Below are 22,044 nucleotides of genomic sequence, written 5' to 3'. Positions count from 1 at the left end.
AAATTAGTATACACCTGAATCCTTCCTACTTTTCACTTTATTCCCCTATTCTATCATGACTGGTAACTAACACTGGACCATACAGATTGCCTTGATGTTTAGATAAAGCTCAGTCAATCACTAGAAACTTTGAAAGAGAGAGACAGAAGGAAACAACCTCTCATTAAAATTTCTGCCACCCCAGTATAAATGCCCTTTCCCGGGTATATTTAGAATATAAAGAGAATAAGGTAACTTAAAGATCATCCAGTCTGGGGGTCCTGGGGTTTGTTTATCTGTTTTAAAAAAACATTTTGATATCTGCATTTCACTATAATTGGTTTCCTCTGAATCCTATGTCATCTTTATGCATTTAAAAACATTATTTTGAAAAAGGGTCTGTTGGTTTCACTGGGCTACCAAAGAAAGTTCATGACACATAAAATTATTGAGGCTTCCTTGAGCTAATACAACTAGCTAATTTTTCAGACAAGAAAATAGAGACTCAGGGAGAGGTTAAATAACCTGCCTCAAGTATGGAGCTTAACCAGATCTGAAACCAGGTCTTCCTTTGAACTCCAAATCTAGAGTTATTTCCATTGTACCATGCTGCCTCCCATAGGAAATTAAGTCAAAAAAAAGTTTAAATAACATGCTCAAGATCACAGAATATGAGGGGATCTTTGAACTCAGGCACTCTGATTACAAATTCAGTCTACACCACTGCTTTATCCAAGAATCTTTTGCACTAATTAGCATCTATCAGAGTGCCTAAATAACTTTTTGGGTTAAAAATTATCCCCTCTATTGGGGTGAACTTTTATATGGGGTACACAGGAAATGTGTGTCTTCCAAGCCGTAGGTCTCAGTAGCCACTATAGTCTACCCTAATTGAGGCAAAAACAGGCATCTCTGATTTAGTGAATAGCACACAGGGCTCAGGTTATTTTCAGTGCCTCGGGTTGAGACTAAAGAAGGGGGTATTTTTATGCAGAAATAATCCAGTTAATCCATGCCTGAGGACAACTGAATCATCTCATATTTTGTTCAGTGCTTTTGCTTAGATGCTGTCTCATAAGTGTTCGTTGGTTGTTTCATTTTTCCATAGCCTGTCACTCTCACTACATTATAAGCTCATGAAGAGCAAAGGAAACTTTTTCTGCTTCTGACTCCCTAAAGAATGCAATGTGGTACTGGACACAAAGCAGGTAATCAAAAGTATTTAGAAGCCAAAGGATGCAGTGTTTGGCTGTGTGCCTCTGGACTTCATCATGCCCAGCAGGAGCCTCATCTTTCTTGTAAGATCACATCAATCTTGGAATCCACGTCTCATAAGTACCCCCTGACCCTGGGATCCTTCCCCTCCCTCTCATTGGAGAAGATAGAGGATGGGGAACTGAGATCACAGATATCCCCTAGGTCTTCCATTGAAAGGGGATGACCAGACCAGTCATCTGTCCTTTTCTATCCAGCTTCACTCCTCTGGATTTCATCATACCCCAATACTGGGTCCTATCACCCCACCTTCCCTGTCATTCCCTTAATTAGATTGTGAGCACCCTGAGCTTAATTAGATTGTGAGCTGGTCTTTTACCTTTCAGTCTTCAGCACAGTGCATGGCACAATATTTGACTGATAAATATTTATCAATTGTCCCTGAAACCTGTAATTATATGTAGATAGATCTGCCTTTGCACAGAAATTAACAATAAGGCAAGTAAATGATCGTGAGTCAGCAGAGATAAGGTTTTCTGTCCTCAGTCTTCAACATGATATTCCATCACACAGAAATTCATTTGGCTTAATAGGATATTTAAACACCCTCTAAGAAGTCCAGGAAGACTGATCAGTTATCACACTTTAATATGAATTATTTTTCAAAAATTTAAACCCTTATCTTCCACCTTAGAATCATTACTAAGTATTAATTCCAAGGCAGAAAAGTGAGAAGGGGTAGGCAAGTAACTTGCCCAGAGTCTCACAGCTAGGAAATATCTGAGACAAGATTTGAACCCAGGACCTTTTCTTTTCCAGGCTGTTTTTTAAACAGATTCCATTCTCTTAATCACCTTTATGAAAACACTTGAGAGGATGGAACTTTTGCTGGAGAAAAAGGTGATTTTCCAGCATAGGGTGGGCATCTGTTCTAAGAAACTTTGGAAAGGCAAAGGGCAACCATAGAGGCATCAGAAACTTAGCCTGCTGGCCACATGGGGCCCACAATACTCATGGATGTGGCCAGACTTAAAATAATGGGAAATAAATAAAAATGTTTAAAATGTAATAAAAGATAGTTAATATGATATTGCAAAACTAAGTTAATATGCAGTCCATATGAATCCTTATGGATTCGTGCCCCCACCTTTATTTGAGTTTCACTTTATTGATCTATAGGAAAGATCACTACACAGTCAGAAGATGTGTTTCAGCCATAGCTCTATCTCTGTGACTTGCCTTAATTTCCTCATCTATTTAAAAAATATATTATCTGTAAAAAAAAAGTCTATAGATTTTAGAATTGAAAGGAATCTTACAGAAAACTGAAGAAACTAAGGAGAAAAGTGACTTCTTTGATGTAGAGAGGATGATCTCTAAATATTATCCCTTCTAAATCGAACAATCTTTTAGAAGTACTGCAAGGAGACAATGTTGAGTGATAAACTTTACTTGCTATTTATGGAAAGCTGCCTATGTCTGCATCATACATGAGATGAGTGAACTGAATCATTTTCTTTAGCAAAATTAATCTCTTATTTCTTTCATTCCATTTTAATAGAGTATCCTTTTTTCAAGCCAGAGGAGAGGAAATAAATATCTAAAAGGGTATAAGCATCCTCAAATGAAATTAAGCAGTGAGATTTCCACAGTGCTGTTTAAATTAGATCTGGACGCATTCACTAAAATCTACTAAGATCACATGCTAAATAAGAACGTTAGCTTTCATAGAACCATAATTCTATGGCTTTTTTAGCCATAGCTAGGTACCAACCTATCTCAACCTATTAGCCAATCTCTAATAACTTAAAAATAAGTCAATGTTTATTAAATTATGTCAAACTTTGGTTTTGTGGCAAAGCACTGGATTTGGGGTCATAGGAATTGGGCTCAAATACTTTCTTTCCATTTGGTACTTTGTGACCATTTTGAGATAATTTAAAAATCCAATCTTCCTGAACTCCATTTTTCTCACCTATAAAAAAGGGATGGGTTGGGGAAAGAAGATGACCAAGAGTGTCCCTTCCTGTTCCAAATCATATTTTAATCATATTCCTTCTTATAAAGTAGCACTGCTGTATATGGGCCTAAAAAGTAAGCTTCTTTAAAAAGCAAAAAATAAATATCATTAAGGAACATCTGGTCTTTTTTGCTCCATTATAGCCTTGCATGTTACTTAACAAAAAACCAAGTAGATGGATGTTTAAAAAAAATTTCCAAAACACTTTCCTCTGGGTCTGACTGAGCTTATATATTTAAAGGGGTAGTTGAAAGCCAAATTCAAGAGCCAAGAGCAAACTACTGGAAAGAGTGAGTTATAACCCCAAAGTTGGCATGGCCCTTACTAGGACTGCTTCAATGGGATATATTACATTAAAACAGAAAGGAAAAAAAACTGATACTAGCCCATCCAAACAAAACATCTCTCTCGTGTTTCAGGCTTCCAAACATGGAAAGGAGCATTTTTCTTTTAGGACTTCCAACTTTGTATGTTTCTTCGACTATTCCTAAATTTCCTGAAGTACCCAATAGAATAAAAAACAAGAACAAAATGTTTCATAGGAAACCAAGAGCTAGCAGAGAGATAAGAACAATTTTTCAGAAGTTAATGAAATAAATGACAAGGTAAAAATAAAACCCTTATGCATACCATCAAGATTATCTTGGATTTGGATAACTACTCAAGTGTTCTTTTTACTTTATATTGTGTCAGTTTCTTGCACTTCCTTCTGGTTAAAGATTATACTGGTACTCAGATGGTTCTCTGATTCCTGCAATGTGGGTACTTTTCTTTTTTTTTTCTTTTTTTGTGCAAAAATATTTATTTATATTTTTTTAATATTTTATTTGATCATTTCCAAGCATTATTCATTAAAGACATAGATCATTTTCTTTTCCTCCCCCCCATAGCCGACGCGTAAATCCACTGGGCATTACATGTTTTCTTGATTTGAACCCATTGCCATGTTGTTAATATTTGCATTAGAGTGTTCATTTAGAGTCTCTCCTCTGTCATGTCCCCTCAACCGCTGTAGTCAGGCAGTTGCTTTTCCTCGGTGTTTCCACTCCCATAGTTTATCCTTTGCTTATGAATAGTGTTTTTTTCTGCTGGATCCCTGCAGATTGTTCAGGGACATTACACCGCCACTAATGGAGAAGTCCATTACGTTCGATTATACCACAGTGTATTAGTCTCTGTGTGTGGGTACTTTTCAATCCCATCAAAGCCAGACCATCCCGTGAGACTCCTGTCCACATCCTCCCATAAGTTTACCAGAGGGAGTCCACCCATCATGCAGGGAACCTTCCTCAATTTCTCTTGTCATGATTTTGATAAGGATACTAACAGAAACCACAGACTGTCCACTAGTTATCATTTGTTCTCTCTGCACAAGTAACCAATCTTCTTTTTCTACTCTATATTTCTTTGATGATTAGTTTACCACTCAATTCACAAGCATTTATTAAATATACTATGTAAATCAGGCATTTGTAACATGCACTATAGAAACAAAGACAAAAATAAAATATCTCCTGCCCTCAACAGCTTACCATTGAACCAGAAAATAAAATATATGAAATAAATACAAGGTAATTTTGGTGGGAAGGAACTAGGAGCTAGGAAATAAGGCAAGGCTTCACAGAGAAGTTGGTATTTAAGGTAACCCTAGAAGAAAGGTAGAGATTCCAAGAGGCAGAAGTGAGGAAGGAGTAAATTTCAGGCAAGGGGCAAAGAAGAATCAGCATAAAGGTGCACAGGTAGATGATGGAGAGTTGTACATGAAGAAGTGCAAGAAGGGCAGCTTGGCTGGACTATAGTGTGTGTGTGAAATAGAGTACTTGGTGATTTAAAAAAAAACATTTAAAGATACGTTTTGTGTGCTAAGTGCTGTGCTAAGTGCTAAGAATAAAAATAGAAAAACCAAATAGTTGTTGCTTTCAAGGAGAGACAGACAAAACATAAGGAAAATTCAGTTACAAGGAACATGAAAAAGTCTAAAGGATTAAGGTTTTAGTAATGCAGGAGTTGGCAAAGCCCTGAATTCTATAAGTTATTTAACTAGGTAATTCCCCCCCCCTTTTCACCTCCTCTGATTTTCCAGACTGTGCTAATATGATTCTTACCTTACAAACTGTAAGAAGAAATTTAATTAAGTAACTTTTAATTACTTACAAGGATCCCTCTACAGTAGTTTGATAAGCTGTAACTGATTTAAATAAGATATAAAAAGACTAGGAATATTGAGTGCCTCCGCAGTGATGAAAGTGTTTGTATACTTCCCCTTTCCTTGCCCCACACTCTGGAGGTTGTAGTAGCATGAGGAAATCGGACCCCTAGCCTTGCAGTAGTATCATAAGTAGGTCATCTGAGAATGGAAAGGATGAAAGGGGCAGGTTCCCTGGCCATAATACCTATTGCTGGAATGTAGTATTAAATAAGACTATTTTATCAATCTGTTGTGTACCCCTGTTCTGAACAAGTTCTAGATGCCTGACCCCATTAATAACCTCTGTTGAGTCATTGCCCAAGCTTATAAATTCTATGAATTTGGAAGTGAATGTCTCAAACCACTCAAACTGGGAATAACTACAGACTTCTGAATTCTGTATGTCATGCCCACAAATAAAGTCATATCTTTGACTTGGGAATTTAGCCTAGTTCTTTTTATTTCTTTCAAACTTCCTTCAGCACCTAGGTTTTCTTCTCCCTGGAGCATCCCTCCCCACCTTGCCAGCTTCTTCTCCCATTTATGAGTTCTTTCCATGACTATGATTTTGAGAAATAGGCTCAGGTCAGCAATACTTCATTCTCCTGTCTTCTTTGCTTCTGTCTCTATGGATTTTGCCATGATGACTATTCAAGTACCTTCCCTTAGAGCCCTCTTCTACCTTTTCAGCTCTCTTTATGTGAAATACTCAGTAATTGGAATGCAAACTCTTTGAAAGTAGGGATTATTTTTCTTTTTGCTTATATTTGTATTCCCAGAATTTAGCATATTACCTAGAACATAGTAATAAATGCTTATAGATTAACCTTGTAAATGCTGGAGTACTTAAATGAAACAAATTTCATTCAAGGAAGGAATGATGTATGACACTGCCAATTTCCTGCCAAAGAACTAAATCTCAAGTGGATGTAATAGGAGGCTATGGATTCTCTCCTTTTCTTTTTGTTTTTCTTGTTGTTTTAGTTTTAGGAAAAGAAGCAGGACCTATGTAAAGATCTGGAGAATCATATAAGACAGCAACTGGGCCAGTTGTAAGGCTTAGTGATCTTCTATCACATCAGAAAGAATGGAACTGTTGACTACTTTCTCACCCCACAGTAAAATAGCTGGGATGAAGAGGGAAGGCAAAAAGATAAAGTAGTCTTGGTGGGGGGGTAGTTCTTTCTGTTTTACTTGGACATCTTGGATATGTTCTGGGAAGGCCAATGATCAGGGAGAGAGTGAATGGGGTAAGAAACATATGTAATTTGCATCTATTTCTACTCATATTTTCCCATTTAGCGATCACTTCTATTTTTCAATCTCTCTCTCTCTCTCTCTCTCTCTCTCTCTCTCTCTCTCTCTCTCTCTCTCTCTCTCTCTCTCTCTCTCTTCCCCCTCTCTCTCTGTTTTGGCTTGTATAATGTAGGCTAAGCCAATCCAAATTTTCCTGAAATAAACATAATATTGTTCAAACAAACAAGATTTCATGACAATTCAACAACAAGGCAACAAAGGTAAAGAGAGTACATTTAATAGATTTAAGCCCTGTTACCTGATTTTTCACTAGACCCATTGTCTAATTTTGTTCAAGGTCAGCTTGATTTTGACTAGGCTCTGAGCTAGTACAATGTGGACTTACATGGCTGGTTTACACAGTGAGATGTTTATTACTGTTGACTTTCTCACTCTAGTCAACACTGACCATTTTAGGCAATGCCATGTTGCTACTAGGTACACATTTATAGCAATGTAAGAAACAAGATGTTCTTGTGCAAAGAGTACTAGGCTTAGAGGCAGAAAACCTCATTCTAGTACATGTTCTGCTACTTGCTAATCGGGTGAATCTTCTACCCCACCTGAATCTCAGTTTTCTTATCCATAAATAAGGATAGGAGTCTTGTGCTACCTATTGCAAAGGTATGTTAGGAGGAAAGCATCTTATAAACCTTATAAATTCAGTATAGTTCAAAACCATTTTAAAATATCTGCTATATTTGAAGCCCTGAACTAGAACAACTGTCATATTTTTTTATAAACTATCTTTTACCTTTCTTTTCTCAGTATTTAGCAAGTGCCTCATACATAGTAGTCATTTAAAAATGTTTATCTACTAACTGACTACAAAAAATGTGTAATAGCAAAGCACTTGTCCTCAAAGAACTTACAATCTAATGGGAGGGATAAGGAAAATGGATCAGGCAGGTTTATTCTATTCTTATTATTATATATGTGAGCTCCCTACTTCTAACATATAAAGATATTTATATGTATAGCAATAATATTGGGCTCCCACTTATAACATATTAGCATGAACTTGCATAAATAAATGGGTTCCCAATTATTATATGCCCACACATGTAGAAGTGATGCTCTTTTGCAAGAGTAATTAGTTGCTGGGGAAATGATATGTATTGATATCACTTAAGAAGTTGGATAAAGGACTGGGTTCTAGTAACAGCATTTGTAGCAAAACTCACCTCTCCTCTTCATCTTGATAAATGGCTTTCCCCCATGGTTCACTTTCTCTAACTAGTCTAAGATAGGATCAAGATATATTCTTCTTTTTCTCCAAAGAGGAATTCAGGCCCAAACCACCTTATCTTATACTAATAAGAAATAGAGTCTCTTAGCTCTTGAAAACACACACTAACTAGTAGCCCCGTGCCAGAAAATAAACTAATTTGCCGTGGTGGTTTTTGGTGGTTACCATTTTTCCTTTTTGTAAAATGGATTAAAGAGCATAAAAATGTAAAGGATTATAATTAATAAATAAAAGACCTAAACAACAACTAGTTTTTGGCTAGCAGCCCAGGCAGGGCAAGGCATTTGTTTCTCTCTCTTTGTCTTCTTTTTTCTTAGGGGCCTGTCATGGAAGGGAAAGGGATAGAGAGAGTTTAAACTGTTAATGAAGGATTATTCTCCTACCAGGGATGGACCAGTGGGAGAGTAAAGTGTCAGAGATTTAGTATGTATATGACTCACTAGCCCCTATCCAATTGCTTTACTGGGTACTAGCAGCAGCTTTGTGATTTCCCTTCCTCACAATGCTACAACCCACCAAATCATAGAGTATAGGATCTACAAAGGAGAAAAAGACCCAAGGATGGAGCAAATCATGCTACTCTGACTTCCCAGACCCCAGAAATGATGACATCCCCTCTCCCCTCCTGAATTTCCACCCAACCTATAAAGCCCATGATGAAATCTCCCTGACTTCTTTCTTCCCATTGTCTGAGAAGGAATACCAAAATCAAAAAGTAATGGCTTTCTGTGAAGTCTGGGTAAAAAGCTTTCCATTGCAATAGGTACTTTTGTGGTCCTAAGTCTGTCTGGCAATACTCACTAACTGAAGTTGGGTGAGTCTACCTTATTTACAGAGGTGTTGCACTGCAAAAACAATATCTGCCTTCCATGTTTAGATGTATAGTTTATTATAAAATGGGCATGTATAGAACACAAATCAGAGTTTAAGATTATTGGATGTTCCTTTAACATTAAATATCTAGTAGAATTATACTTAACTGGAGAATGATGACAGGAAAGGGGGAAGAGTGTCTTAAATGACCATTCCACTCAGTTAAGTAATTTAGAAGTCACAGAGATAAATGGACAACTAAAACATGAGAGAAATAAGGAAAAAAGAATAAGGAGAAAACTACATACTTCTAGAACTTATGAGTATTCATGAGTAAAAGGAAAAGAAAAAAGGTTGAGAATATGATGAAAAAGAAGCTGCTTAACTTAGTGACATCAGATTAAAAAAACAACTTATGAGACTTTACAAAGTTCTTACCACAAAATACAATCCATTTCCATATTATTAAAATTCACAAAATGTTTATGATTCTATTATAATGTATCCAGAATCAAAATTACACTATCTACTTTATGGAAACATAGAATAAATAAGGATTTTTGGCAAGCAGCCCATGACCTTTCATCTTTCCTAGTTGACAAACAATGTAGTCTTTCCCCCCCCCCTTCAGTAAACTATGTCTGGCTATGAATCAAGTCTGTACTCCTACTCCTCCTTTTGCCACAACATTTTTGTAAAGCTAGAGAAATTTACTCCATTGAGTCAACTACTCCATAATGTAAATAGCAACAAAGAAAAAAACCACACACTTTTGTCAAATATGTAGGCTGTTCCATAGTTTAAAATAACAGCAATAACTATAGCTAGTACTTATAGTTTTTACTGAACTGATTGCAATTGAATCAATTACTTTAATAGCTTTGAACAAAAACCTCAATGGAATTTTAAACCCCCTCTTTTTAATCAGCAAGAGTTTGTAATTATAAAACCACTCTAACTATGGAGTCAGTGGGGATATTTTTTGCAAGAGTTAAGGACCACAGAGTCAGACCTATACACAATCGTTTTAAATAGGCGCCATCAATTTGTACCTGAGTCACTCATTCATTTTGTTTTATTTTTAAACTGATGCCTGAGAGCTGAAGAATGTAAGTAACCTTGATGATGGGGCATCCTACTATGGGTTTTAGTCTTGTAATATTCCCAAGAAGTCCTTTGGGACTAGATGGTAGGTTATTATTGTGAAGAGATTCACAATTAGATGTTGTGCCTGACTCCACAAAAGACTGAATTCAAAATAGTTCTAAAGCTGCATAGATTTAAACTACAGTAATAGTAGGGAACTCTTTCTTGATATAACAATCTGGTGACACCCTACCTTTCTGGCTTTATTTCATATTGTTCCCCTCCCATTCAAACACTAGTCCGTGAACTTGTATAACTAGAAAGAAATAGTCGTATTTCAATGTAATTGGTTTCCATTGTAAAGCCATGTGTTTTATTTCTTGTATTTCTTTTTTTTTCTGAGAAGAGGTCCATGGGCTTCGTGAGACTTCCACAGGAATTTATGACCTAAAAAGATTAAGACTAGAGCCTTTCTGTCCCATTACCATCCCTTGTCTTCTCTTGCATCTATACCCTTGCAAATTCTATTTTCTATACATTGAATGACTTTTCCTCTTTGCCTTTTGATTTCTTACCAATCCTGTAGAACCCAGTATAGATATAACCTCCTCCCTGAAGCCTTCCCTTGTTCCCCCATCAGTAAGAAAGTCATCTCATATACCACAACCTCAAAAAGAATTTTGTTTTTTAAAGTCTCTAATGCACTTATTATAGGAATTATCAGTATTTGAGTATTATTCTTCCACTGAACTCTAATAATCAGACTCTAGCAATGTCTACTTAGACAGAAGGCAAGTTTTATCTAAATTTTATATCTCCAACAGCACTAAGAATAGGGCTCCACAAACAGACTAAGCAATTTATAAATATTTATTGAATCAACTAATAAAAGAATTTTAAGTGGGTTAACATAAGAAAGATTGGGGGAGTTTTTTCTGTTGGCTTTTAAGTAATGATTAAATTTAAGTTAAATGGGCATTTATTTAAGCAAGAAGATTTTATGAGGTTGTTTCTGACCTGTGGTTCCAAAATATTAGGAATGGGATATAAGGGTTTTGGGGTGGCATTCTCCTTGATCAAAGTGCTTATGCACAATGTTAATGTCCCTTTAAACACACTGTGATAATCACTAATGGTTACCTCTCTAAGACCTGACTATTTTTGTCCCAGGAATAAAGGAATAGAGATATAGTAAGAAAAACTCCAAAATATGAGGAAACTGAGACATAGATCCACTACTGAGATGCCTGCGAGCATCCAGTTTTATGTTTGCTCATGTAGCTTTAGCCAGGGAAGGCAAATTAAGTTTCTACAGTGCTCTGAGCTAATCACAAACATTCTGTTTCAGTTTCATTGGGATGGCAGATGATTGTGAACAGATATTGATCTCTACTGGCTTATGACCAAGACTTCATACTGGTCACTCAAGACATATGGAATATAGTTTTCAGGGTACAGAGAGCAACCTAAAAAGGGTTTCTGATTTGAGGAGGGATCTATATCTAGGAATCAAATGGAATGTACCATTGATGTCTATGCTTCATGTTTCTACTTTTATTATTCTTTAGTAAGAATAAAAGTGGATTTGTTTTATCTTTATTTTCTTTTGCTTAAAGCCCTTACTTTCTGTCTTGGAACTGATACTACATAGTGTTTCTAAGACAGAAGAGTGATAAGGGTTAGGCAATAGGGGCTAAGTGACTTGCCCAGGGTCACACAGCTAGGAAATGTCTGAGGCTAGATTTGAACCCAGGATCTCCCATCTCTAAGCCTGCCTCTCCATCCACTGAGCCATTCAGCTGCCCCCTTTATTTTACCTTAATAACAAATTTAGACATATGTTTTCCAAAGTTATATAATTCATGTCATCTCCCTTCCTTCTTCCCTCCCCCCTCTCAATATTTGTATATCTAGGCCATACAAATATTATTGCACAAAACCTATTTCCATAAGAATAAAAGTTTTTTTAAAAGGTAGAGAGGTTCATTGCCAAGGACTTGTATGGGAATTGATCAATGTAAGTGAATCCACACTCTTAGATGTAGACAATCATAGGATTATAGAATAGCTCTAGTTACTCACTTGATCTAGACCTCAAATCCATTATTTTTACAGATGAAAAGAAATCCTCAAAATGGAGACCCAGGAAGGTTAAGGAACCTTGATAGCAAAAGTGGGATCTGAACTCAGTCCTGGGCACTATTTGCTCAGTAAAAGAGTTAAGGGGTGATTGACTGCCCGAGAGAAATGGGCACCTCCCTCATCCCACCAATGTTGCCACCTTATACAATGTTGGAAGTAGATGATGATTTTTCTTCCTAGGATACTAATTTAGTCCAATAGGAAGAGGGAATATATATGAATATGTTTGTATATATACATATATGCACACAAATATATATATGTAAATAAATGTATATATACATATGTAGCTATAATTTATGTAGATATTTATGCACATATACATTTAAAATTTTATTTGTATAATATAGAATCATACACATGATTAAATATCACTTTTTCCCTAAATAAAACTATCTGAATTAAATATTGAGTTTCCAAAAAGGAGAACCAAATTGGATAAGATCAAAATAAATAACTAATGAGTGTAATATATTAAAGATACAAGAAACTACAGAACTCTATATAGATAAGCAATACTCTCAATGTCATTTTTTAAGCCTTAGAAGACAGAGCAAAATCAGAAGCAAAAGGAAGAATAAACATAAGCAGATACATTTTCAGAGTACTATCAGTGAATACTATTGAACTGCACTAGAGAAAAAGTGCCAGACTGAAGAGTATGTGAAATTGATCGTCTCGATGGGGGAGGGGGCCCAGTAGTGAATTTCCTGAGGAGAGAAGACTCTGGTGAGGAGAGCAGTGAGGGTCTCTCTGTCTTGAGATATCTAAGAGAGAAGGTTGAAAAAGACTTTCTCCTGAGGGTTACCCATTTTTCCTACTGGTGACTGGAAATCTTTCCCCCCAACACTTCCCAATTGAAGGGACTTCTGAAGAGAAACCAGCAGACTTTACCTCAGATCCTGTTGCCCAGGAGTGAGTCAACCTGACTTTCTCTCAGGGGGCTCAGGCTGCCAAGGCCTGAGTTCCCCCCAAACCCGAGGAGGGAGGAAAAGTGTTTAGAGACAGGGACCCCCTTTCCCCACTTTCCTTTTCCCATTCTTCCCTGCTCCTTTATTCCTTTTGTATTATCTGATTGAATTAACATTAAAAGTTATCTGTTCTCCAAGCTGAGTGTGAGTAAACTGATCAAGGGGAGACCTTTTTGATCTTGAGTAGTGGAGGGGGGGCAAGAGGAATAAGAGGGAATTGGGGAGGTCAGCATTGTCTAAAGAGGGAAGGCAAAAGGGGGGAATCTTCAATACCCCCTCTCCTCTCTCTGAGCCAACCCATTACATCTGCTGTCTCCCCTGAACCCCACTTTGTGGAAGGGGGGTTCTCCTCTTTTTCCCCCTCTCCATACCAAAAGCCGAAGCCTCCCTTTTGGGGGTACAATTCCCTTTTCTTTTATATTTTTTTAAAAAAACAGAACTCTGGGATATTTATAGTGGTGGCACTGGCAGGTGGCAGAATGGAACAAGCAGCCTTGGACATTCCTCACTTTAACTTCTCTGACACCAATACCTCAAAGAACAGTTTCCTTTGGTCACTCTACTAAGTAGGACTGAGTCTCTTTCACATTCCTGCACAGTAAAGCAAAGCGAAGGATTACCTGGAAATCTTCTCATGATTTGGCATAATCCTTCCTTGTTGCAAAGTGGATGCTGTATTTCTGGTAGTATGTTCACCTGAAAGTATAAAAGACTAGTGACTTTATGGTAGGTTTATAATCATTAAAGCCAAAGGAAAAACATTTCTTAGCATCCTGGATACATGTATTGAAACAGTATCTTTTCCCCAACCCCTCACCAACTGGCCACAAACAGAAAAATCAAAGTATTTAGTTAATATATTAAACTGGGGCAGGATAGGGTTGGGGAGCTGGGAGGAAGGATTACTCACTGTGATCCTACCTAATTTAAAACATTAGGCACAGTCTAAAATAATTCATCAGCTTCCTTTCCCCCCAAATGCCCACAACTCAACCCCCTCAAAAATAAGCATGGAGTATTTCAAAGTTGTAAATAAAAGGCTTTATCCAAAATTCAGTAACAAAAATAATCTGGCAGTTAGAAATTATGTTCCACAAAAAAATAACAACAAACATGATTCATAGCTAATAAAGCCACAAGACTCCCAAAGCCCTTTCTCATTTGTCCTAATGCACATATTTGGGTCACTATTTTTAAAGCCTAGTATTAAATCTGCAAACATACTGTGAACCTCTAAATAAGTACATAAATGCCATTATTCTTTCTGAATATATAATCCAGTTCTCCTAAAGTTCCATGAATACAAAATCACAGTGCAAGCTATATATATAAATCCAAATATTTACAGAGGTGTAGATTCAGCTTTGAAGGAAATGGGAAAGCACATGATTGATAGAGTTCAATCTGAACTTTAAAATGGCCACTAAGAGCCACTAAGAAATTATTCTGAATTTATTATAAACTTGCTGCTAAAACCATTGTAAAATATAGTAAAAATGTTACAAGTTCAGAATATTAAAGAAAAAGTATGAATTAACTAAAGAAAAAAGTGGGAATTGTATATTCTAAAATAAATTTGCTTTCAAGTTTGAGCAATAACTTAAACTAGAATAATAACATATAGAGTACATAAAAGGATATTTTAATACCAATGATAATTTGTACTTAGCAAATTACTCAGGGTAGATAATTAAATATTCAAAAATTCTTTTTGGTCTATTCTTTGAAACCCTTACTTTCTGTCTTCCAAAGCAATTTGCTTTGGAATTGTCCAGAGTCACCTAACAAGGAAGTGTCTGAGGTTAAATTTGAACCTACAACCTTCTGCCTCCAGGCCTGGGTACACTAAACTGGATACTTAACTGCCCTATTTTCAGTTCTTTTAAGTTGATGTTTCTTCTGTAGTATTAATGTTCCATTCATTTGCTCAGAATTTCTTTTCTTTAAATAGTTATGGTCAAGATAAACTAGACCAGGTTATATGTGAATAAACATAAATCTAATTTAATGTCACTTTGTTAGTCCTAAACCCAAAGTGAGAACAAACTATTTAGTCATCAAGCCTTTGCAGGAACTTAGAGACAAGTTTGGGTTGCAGGTTCCAAAATCAAAGTAATTATAGGCATTTAACCAGCAACACTGCTTGACTCCCAGAAAAATGACCTATTTTTAAGGGAACTGACCAGAGAAGTTCTCTGATCAGTTTACAGAGTCTACAAATATGTTTTATAATTACAGAATGGTAAGCTTTTGCTCTATAGCCTTGACTGTAATTTATCGAATGGGGATGAGTTGATTGACTTGGGTTGTTGTAGATCAATCGGAGATGGATTGTTTGGTTCAGTCAAAAGCATATCTTTGTTCAGGTAAGTGACAGTAATGATAGATGCTTTTCTTCCCTTTTTGCACCATTTCCTATTTTTAAAGAAAAGTAAAAAGCTACAGAGCTAATAGCAAACCTAGATTATAGGAGATTTCTCCTCCAAGAACCAACAATATCTACTCTTGAGTCAAAGGCAAATGGGAATTGCATATGCTTTGTTCATGAGAGTCAAGAATAAGGTACCTAATTTTAGCTTTGGAGTCAATGACATGATCTCTCAATCTAATAGGAACCTTAGAGATAAGAAATGTGGCCAAGTGTTGAGAGTTACTAAGCCTAAGTCTCCTATATAGAGCAAAATGAATGTCCTGGGCAGACTCAGCTCCAATATTGTCTCTCTAGCAACCTCATGTCTGAGAATCACAGTTTTTGGTCTTCTAGAGAGAAAGGAGGGATTCCCTGGCCAACACCAGGCTTGGGATTCTTTCCCTAGTTTGTATAATCATCGTAAATGTGTTTTTCTTCTTTGGTGGTCTGTCTTCAGAGTAGTACCATAAACTGAATACCTATACCAATATCTGGGGGAACACTGGGCTCACTGAAATATTTGCAGTTGGCTTTCCCAAAAACTCCAACTCATTTCCCTCCCAAGGTGAGTACATATCACAGGACGGGATTATGAGTTTGGACAACTGTATAGGTTTTAGTGGAAAGGTAGAGAGACTCGCCAGAAGGGAAGGGGGAATCATATCAACTCTTTATTGGCTATTATCAATCCTTTATATAATTTTTGCACTTTCCATATGTGGAAAAGATTATATCTTGAGGGTTGGCATAGGATCAAGGGGTCTATTTTTCCATTGAATATGCCCTTTCCAAATACCGCCCAATAAGAAGAGAGGGAGGGCAAGTTGTAGTCTTCTGCTCCCGCTCCAAATCATTGTTTCAGTCTTTTGCTGCTAAAAGTTGGGGGGGGGGGGTTAGAGTGGGATGGAAAAGAGAACAGTGCACATTCACAATGCTCTCCCCAAGAGACAGATGCTCAAGAGGCATAGCCGTCATGTGTTAGATGCCTCTGTAAAATAGGGTCCAGAAACTTGAGGACCTCTCAGGCTACACGAATAAGGGGACATGCAGCTCCAAGTGGCTCTGCTCCAAAGCAGGCATTATTGGCTCCCAGATGGGAAAGACCCCTAGGGACGCAGGACTGTATTACTGGCTCTTCTGTTCTCTGAGAAGAGAAAAAGGACAAAAACTACCCAGCAGTTCAGTCCTTTTTTAAAAGGTCCAGCACTAAAGAATGGCACCGAGTTAAACAAATCATCCCTAAATGATTGACAGCAGCCTACACCTGCTCTCCAGATTAATGAGTCTCTATCCAGGACTGTCATTTCTTAAGGGAACCTCAGCCAGGTTACCCACTTTCCTTCAAGATGAACTAACTCCAGACTTCTCTATATCCCTAATCACTGCCTGGTCTCTTCCCTCCCTCCTATCCACCCCACTCCCCAGCTCCCCTTTCTGCTTTAACTCCCCTTATTATAATGTATATAAAGGGGCAGCTAGATGGTTCAGTGGACAGAGAGCACTGGGACTGTAGTGAGAAAGACCTGTGTTCAAATGTAGCCTCTGACACATCCTGGTTGTGTGACCCTAGGCAAGTCACTTACCTTGTTTGCCTCACTTTCCTCATATGTAAAATGAACTGAAGAAGGAAATGGTAAACCCCTCTAGTATCTTTGCCAAGAAAAACCCAAATGAGGTCATGAAAAATTGGACATGACTGAAAAATAACAATTATGTAATAGCAGGGACTATATTATTATTATTGTATTTGTAACCCTAGCACTTAGCACAGTGTATGGCATGTAACAAGTATTCAATAAGTGCTCTAACTAGCTAGCTAGCTATCATTCATCTAGTTGACAATTTATAGAGTACCAAGTTGATAGAATCAAAATTGCAAATAGTTTCAATCGTTTGTAATCTCATCATATTGTTCAGAGAGTCCTCCTAATCAGATCCCTCCATTTAAATACATGGGGGAACATTACATCATTCATTACAGTTCCCAGTTTTTAGCAAGGGATAAGATGTGTCTCTGATACCTCCAGTTCATGAAAAGACAATTCTCTCCTTTGGATTCCCTGGAGAGATTTCAAGATTGATGCACCTGAATACTATTTTCTCAGACAATCCTAGTATTTTTTTTAGTCTTACAGTTACTCTATATCAACCTGAACCTCCCCTGTGACACTTCTGTTGGATCACAAATCTGATTATTCTTACTTCTTTCTTTCCTTTTCATGTAAATTGGAAGCTGGAAAAACTTTCTGTCTTTCATATTAAAATCCAAAATATCTGTTGACCAATAATGCTCACATTTCAACAGAATTCTCCAAAATAATATGCTGCAGTGACTTAAAATCACAATTATTTAAAAGATTCTTTGTTCCCAAAGCATCCAAGGATTCCATGTTTCTCTCTCTCTCCGTATTATGGTAGGGAAAATAAAAATCCACCCCATCCCCCAAAATAGTTCCTACCTTACAGGAACTTACATTTTTCTAGGAGGAAATGGCATGGTACCAGACAAATACAAAATGTACACAAGGCAAATAAAAAGTAATTTGAGTGTTTATGGGAAGGAGGATGAGAAAAATCTTTATGTAGTCAGGGGTGCTTCTCTGAGGAGTCTTAACAGGCAAAGATGAGAAGAGAGAGCATTCCACACAAGAGGACAGCCTAAGAAATGTCACAAAGCTAGTACATAGAATGTCACTTGTAGGAGATTGCAAGTAGTTCAATCTGCTAGTGATGTCAAACTGATACAGTAATGGGGGATACTAATCTGTACCTAAGGATGCCTGTGGCTTACTTACTAATTTAGTTTCTAAATGTAATATTACCTACGTTTAAGTGTATTTTTATTTAATTTATTAAATATTTCCCAATCACATTTTAATCTTGTTCTGGCTACATTTTGGAGTATTGTGACCCCCATGCAGTGTGGCAGAATGCTTGACATCTCTGATGCAGAGCATGTGACGGGAAGTAATTAGTGTAGAGAGGAAGGCAGGGACCAAATTGTGAAAGATTTTAAATTCTTGACTGATGACTTTGTATTTTATTGTGGAGGCAGTAGGGAGTCATCAGAGCTTCTTAGGAGGGGGATGATATGGTCAAAACTTGTGCAAGGATGAGATGAAGAGGGCAAGATGGAAGTCAAGGAAACCATTGAGAAGGCCATTGCAGTAGTCCAGGGTAAGGGATAAAGTCCTGAATTATGGTAGTGGCCATGAAAGTGTGGAGAAAGAGATGGATAGAAGAGAAGTTGTGGAGGTAAGAGATGAGACTTGGCAACTGATTGTGAGCTCAAATATCATTCCAACTGGCACAATTTCCAAACTAAATTTAATCAATCCACAGGGAAAGCTGAGTCATAAACCCCAAACACACCCTGAAACTGAGAAAAGGCTAAAGAGCTTGCCTAAATATGATATTCTTAAGCTCCTAGTAGCAGTTATATTTCATGGATTCAAAATTAAAGGAAAGGCACAAAGGAGGAAGGAAAGAAGTGATAGGACACAGTAAAGCAGCAGGGGAGATGGAGAGAATATGGTAGGATTAAGGAAACGTGGGAATCAACTAGACTGACACTTGTTATACATGGGAAGAAGCTAGGATCCACTGAGAGGTCACATGAATAATAAGCAGCAGTTATAGGATTTGAACCCAGGTCCCTATGTTACCAATTTCAAGTCTATTCCACTAGCCTATGCTGGCTATAGGGAAAAAAAAAAAACCTCAGAGAATTCTGAATTTAAAAATCTTAGTATTCTCAAATAGGAATGCAAGAAATGTAAATGATAATAATAATAGAATATTCTATAATTATATGTAATATAATTAAAATGGAAGAAATAATACTAAAATAACTGCATAAACCCGTTTAAAAAGTCTAAAATTCTAGTTTAAAATGTTGGGAGGACTTTAGGCTAAGGGTGAATGATTTTCATACATAAGACAAAACAATCTCCCCCCAAACTCCCTGTCTTGATGGAATCCTAGATTCCTAATGGAAAAATCCCAGGAAAGGGCTCCATATGTAAGACAAGGAAACTAATATCCATTGCAGCTGACCTAAACTCCTTCTGACACTTTTTAAAACCCACTAAGCAGGTGTAGTCTTAGAACCATTGCTTATGTCTAGGGAGGAAAGATTATAATAATGGAGTTCAAAGGTCTCAGGGACTTCTATAGCCACTGCAAAGTTATTATGCAATAAAGATGAGTTTGACTTGCACAGGTTGCATAGAGAAAAAAAAATGTTCTGTTACACTCATAAAAGATTGATGGTTTTTCATGCCAGACCTTGGTCTTAAAAATTGTTAACTTGGCTCAAGATCAATAACCCAGGTCTCTCAACAATCTAGAACATAAAGGAAATAAATGTCCTCTTTTCTTTCCTCTTCTCTTCTCCCCATTCCCCGGTACAGCTAATGACCTTCTCTAAAGCTTTTCCTTCCACAGTCAGTTTTTGGCACTCACAGGGCAGAGGATGAGATAATTCTGACTCATACATGGGAAATATCATCCAAACATTATCCCAGAGTACATGCTAAATTATCAGGTTAAGATAACAGCAATGTAAATTGAGAAAGTCAGCATATTAAACCCAGGAAATTAAAAGGTTAAGGGGTGTGCATCTATGGTAAATCAGTAACATGACAATATAGATTTTTTCTATTGCTTCTAATAATAAAGCGATGCCCCTCTAGTTATTGATTTTATGTACATCATAAAGTATATAAGATTTACATCATCACTAAGAGAAGCATTGCTAAGGGAGCTATAATTTTGATATAAACGAACCTATATATAATGAATTTCCCAACCAACATTACTGTAACAATTTTGACAATCAACAATTAACCTTAAAACAAGAAGGAACTCTAGACTTATTTTTCAACATAATACCTTGACAGTCTATTGGCTTTGATGGGATTTTGTATAAATTTCACTGTCTATTCCTTTTGAGTCATCCGTTTCCTTCCTTAGTTATATTTTTAAAAAACTGACTTGAGTTCAAATATATCATATAATATTGTTCTCAAATTTTTAAATAATTAAAAAAATTAATTAATTAGATTTGATAGAATTGAATAGATTAGATAAAAAATTAAATGATTAGAAATAAGATGGCCATGCAGCTAACTTCCATGATTTATAATAATATGAATATTAATAAGTAACATAATTTATAATAAGAGAAATGCAAGTTAAAACAAACTTTTAAGTTTTACCTCACACTTGGCAAAGAGGAAAATTAAGTGAAAGAGTTAGAGGAATTGTGGAAACATGAATACACAAATGCATTGGTGGAGTTAAGAATTCATGCAACTCTTCTGGAAAGAACAATGTTATGAATTGGCACATTTCATAATTTGGAATTGAGTAGAGAACTAAATTGTTATATATTTTTCTGTACTATTAAGCATGTGATCCAAAGAGGTCAACGACTAAAATTGAAAAAAGGCCCCATTCATATACACCAAAATCTTTATAATGCTTTATTGTGGTAGCAAAAAATGGGGGGGGGGGGAGTTGTCCATTGATTGGCTAAACAAAATGCAGCCTACTGATGTAATGGAATATAATCCCTGTGCTGTAAGAAATTATGATTATGATGAATGTAGAGAATCATGAGAAGGCTTGTGTGAACTGATACACTCTGAAGCAGAACCAGGAAAACAATATACAAGACAATAACCCATTAAATGAAAAGAATGAATCCAAAAAGTAGATCTAGCCCTCTACCTCATTTCCTTGCCACCACAAAACTACCATAATGAGTATACCCCAATGCTATTTTTCAGTTCACCTTTTAGTGTTGTATTCTCTCATTAAGTCCTTTATTTACTGTAGGGGCTATTTTACTTGGTTGTATATTTGCTTAATAAATCCTCCCTTCCTTCTTCCCTCCCTTCCTTTTTCCTTCTTCCCGTTATTCCTTCTTTCCTTCTTTCTCTCCCTCCCTTCCTTCCTTATTTCCTTCCTTCCTTTTTTCCTCCTTCCCTTTCTCCCTCCTTCTTTCCCATCCTTTCTTCCTTTCCCCCCTTCTCTGAATTGTGTAAAATAAAAATGATCAAATTTAGCTGTAAGGAGAAATAGAAAATGGCACTCACAGCCCCATGTCCTGGAAATGATGTGAGGTATAGTTGTGGAACACTATGGCTAAAGAATGGAATTACATAAATGTAAGACTTTTCTCAATATGTTGGTTCATTTTTCTGAATTTGTTTTTCTTGAAAAGGAGAAGTTTTTCCTGAATATAAAGAAGGAAACTATAAGCAAATTAGGCGAACACAGAATAGTATATTTGTCAGATCCTTGGGAAAGGAAAGACTTTAAAACCAAGCAAGAACTAGAAAAAAACCACAAAATGTAAAATCAATGATTTTGATTATATCAAATTAAAAAGGGTTTGTACAAACAAAACTAATGCATCGAAAATTAGAAGGGAAGCAACAAATTGGGAAACAATCTTCATTAAAAAAACCTCTGACAAAGGTCTAATTACTCGAATTTATGAAGAGCTAAACCAGTTGTACAAAAAATCAAGCCATTCTCCAATTGAAAAAAGGGCAAGGGACATGAATAGGCAATTTTCAGTTAATGAAATCAAAACTATTAATAAGCACATGAAAAAGTACTCTAAATCTCTTATAATCAGAGAAATGCAAATCAAAACAACTCTGA

At 36.5% G+C, this 22,044-nt stretch overlaps 1 protein-coding gene across 4 annotated transcripts in view; it reads right to left on the bottom strand.

Moving 5' to 3' along the window:
• The window catches only part of CPED1 (cadherin like and PC-esterase domain containing 1), a 417,420-nt gene that overhangs the window by 321,463 nt on the left and 73,913 nt on the right, over positions 1-22,044 (bottom strand). For all 4 annotated transcript variants that reach the window (XR_008912281.1, XR_008912282.1, XM_056799629.1 and 1 more), the window contains one exon: positions 13,580-13,655. Coding sequence is in view for 2 of the 4 variants with exons in the window: in XM_056799629.1 (XP_056655607.1) it covers positions 13,580-13,655 (76 nt within the window). In the remaining 2 variants the exon portion in view is untranslated. The remainder of the gene's footprint in view (positions 1-13,579; positions 13,656-22,044) is intronic.

Source organism: Monodelphis domestica, chromosome 5 (assembly GCF_027887165.1).
Source record: "Monodelphis domestica isolate mMonDom1 chromosome 5, mMonDom1.pri, whole genome shotgun sequence".
NCBI lineage: Eukaryota > Metazoa > Chordata > Mammalia > Didelphimorphia > Didelphidae > Monodelphis > Monodelphis domestica.
Note: the sequence above shows the minus strand (reverse complement) of the source record. Positions and strands in the feature narration are given on the sequence as shown.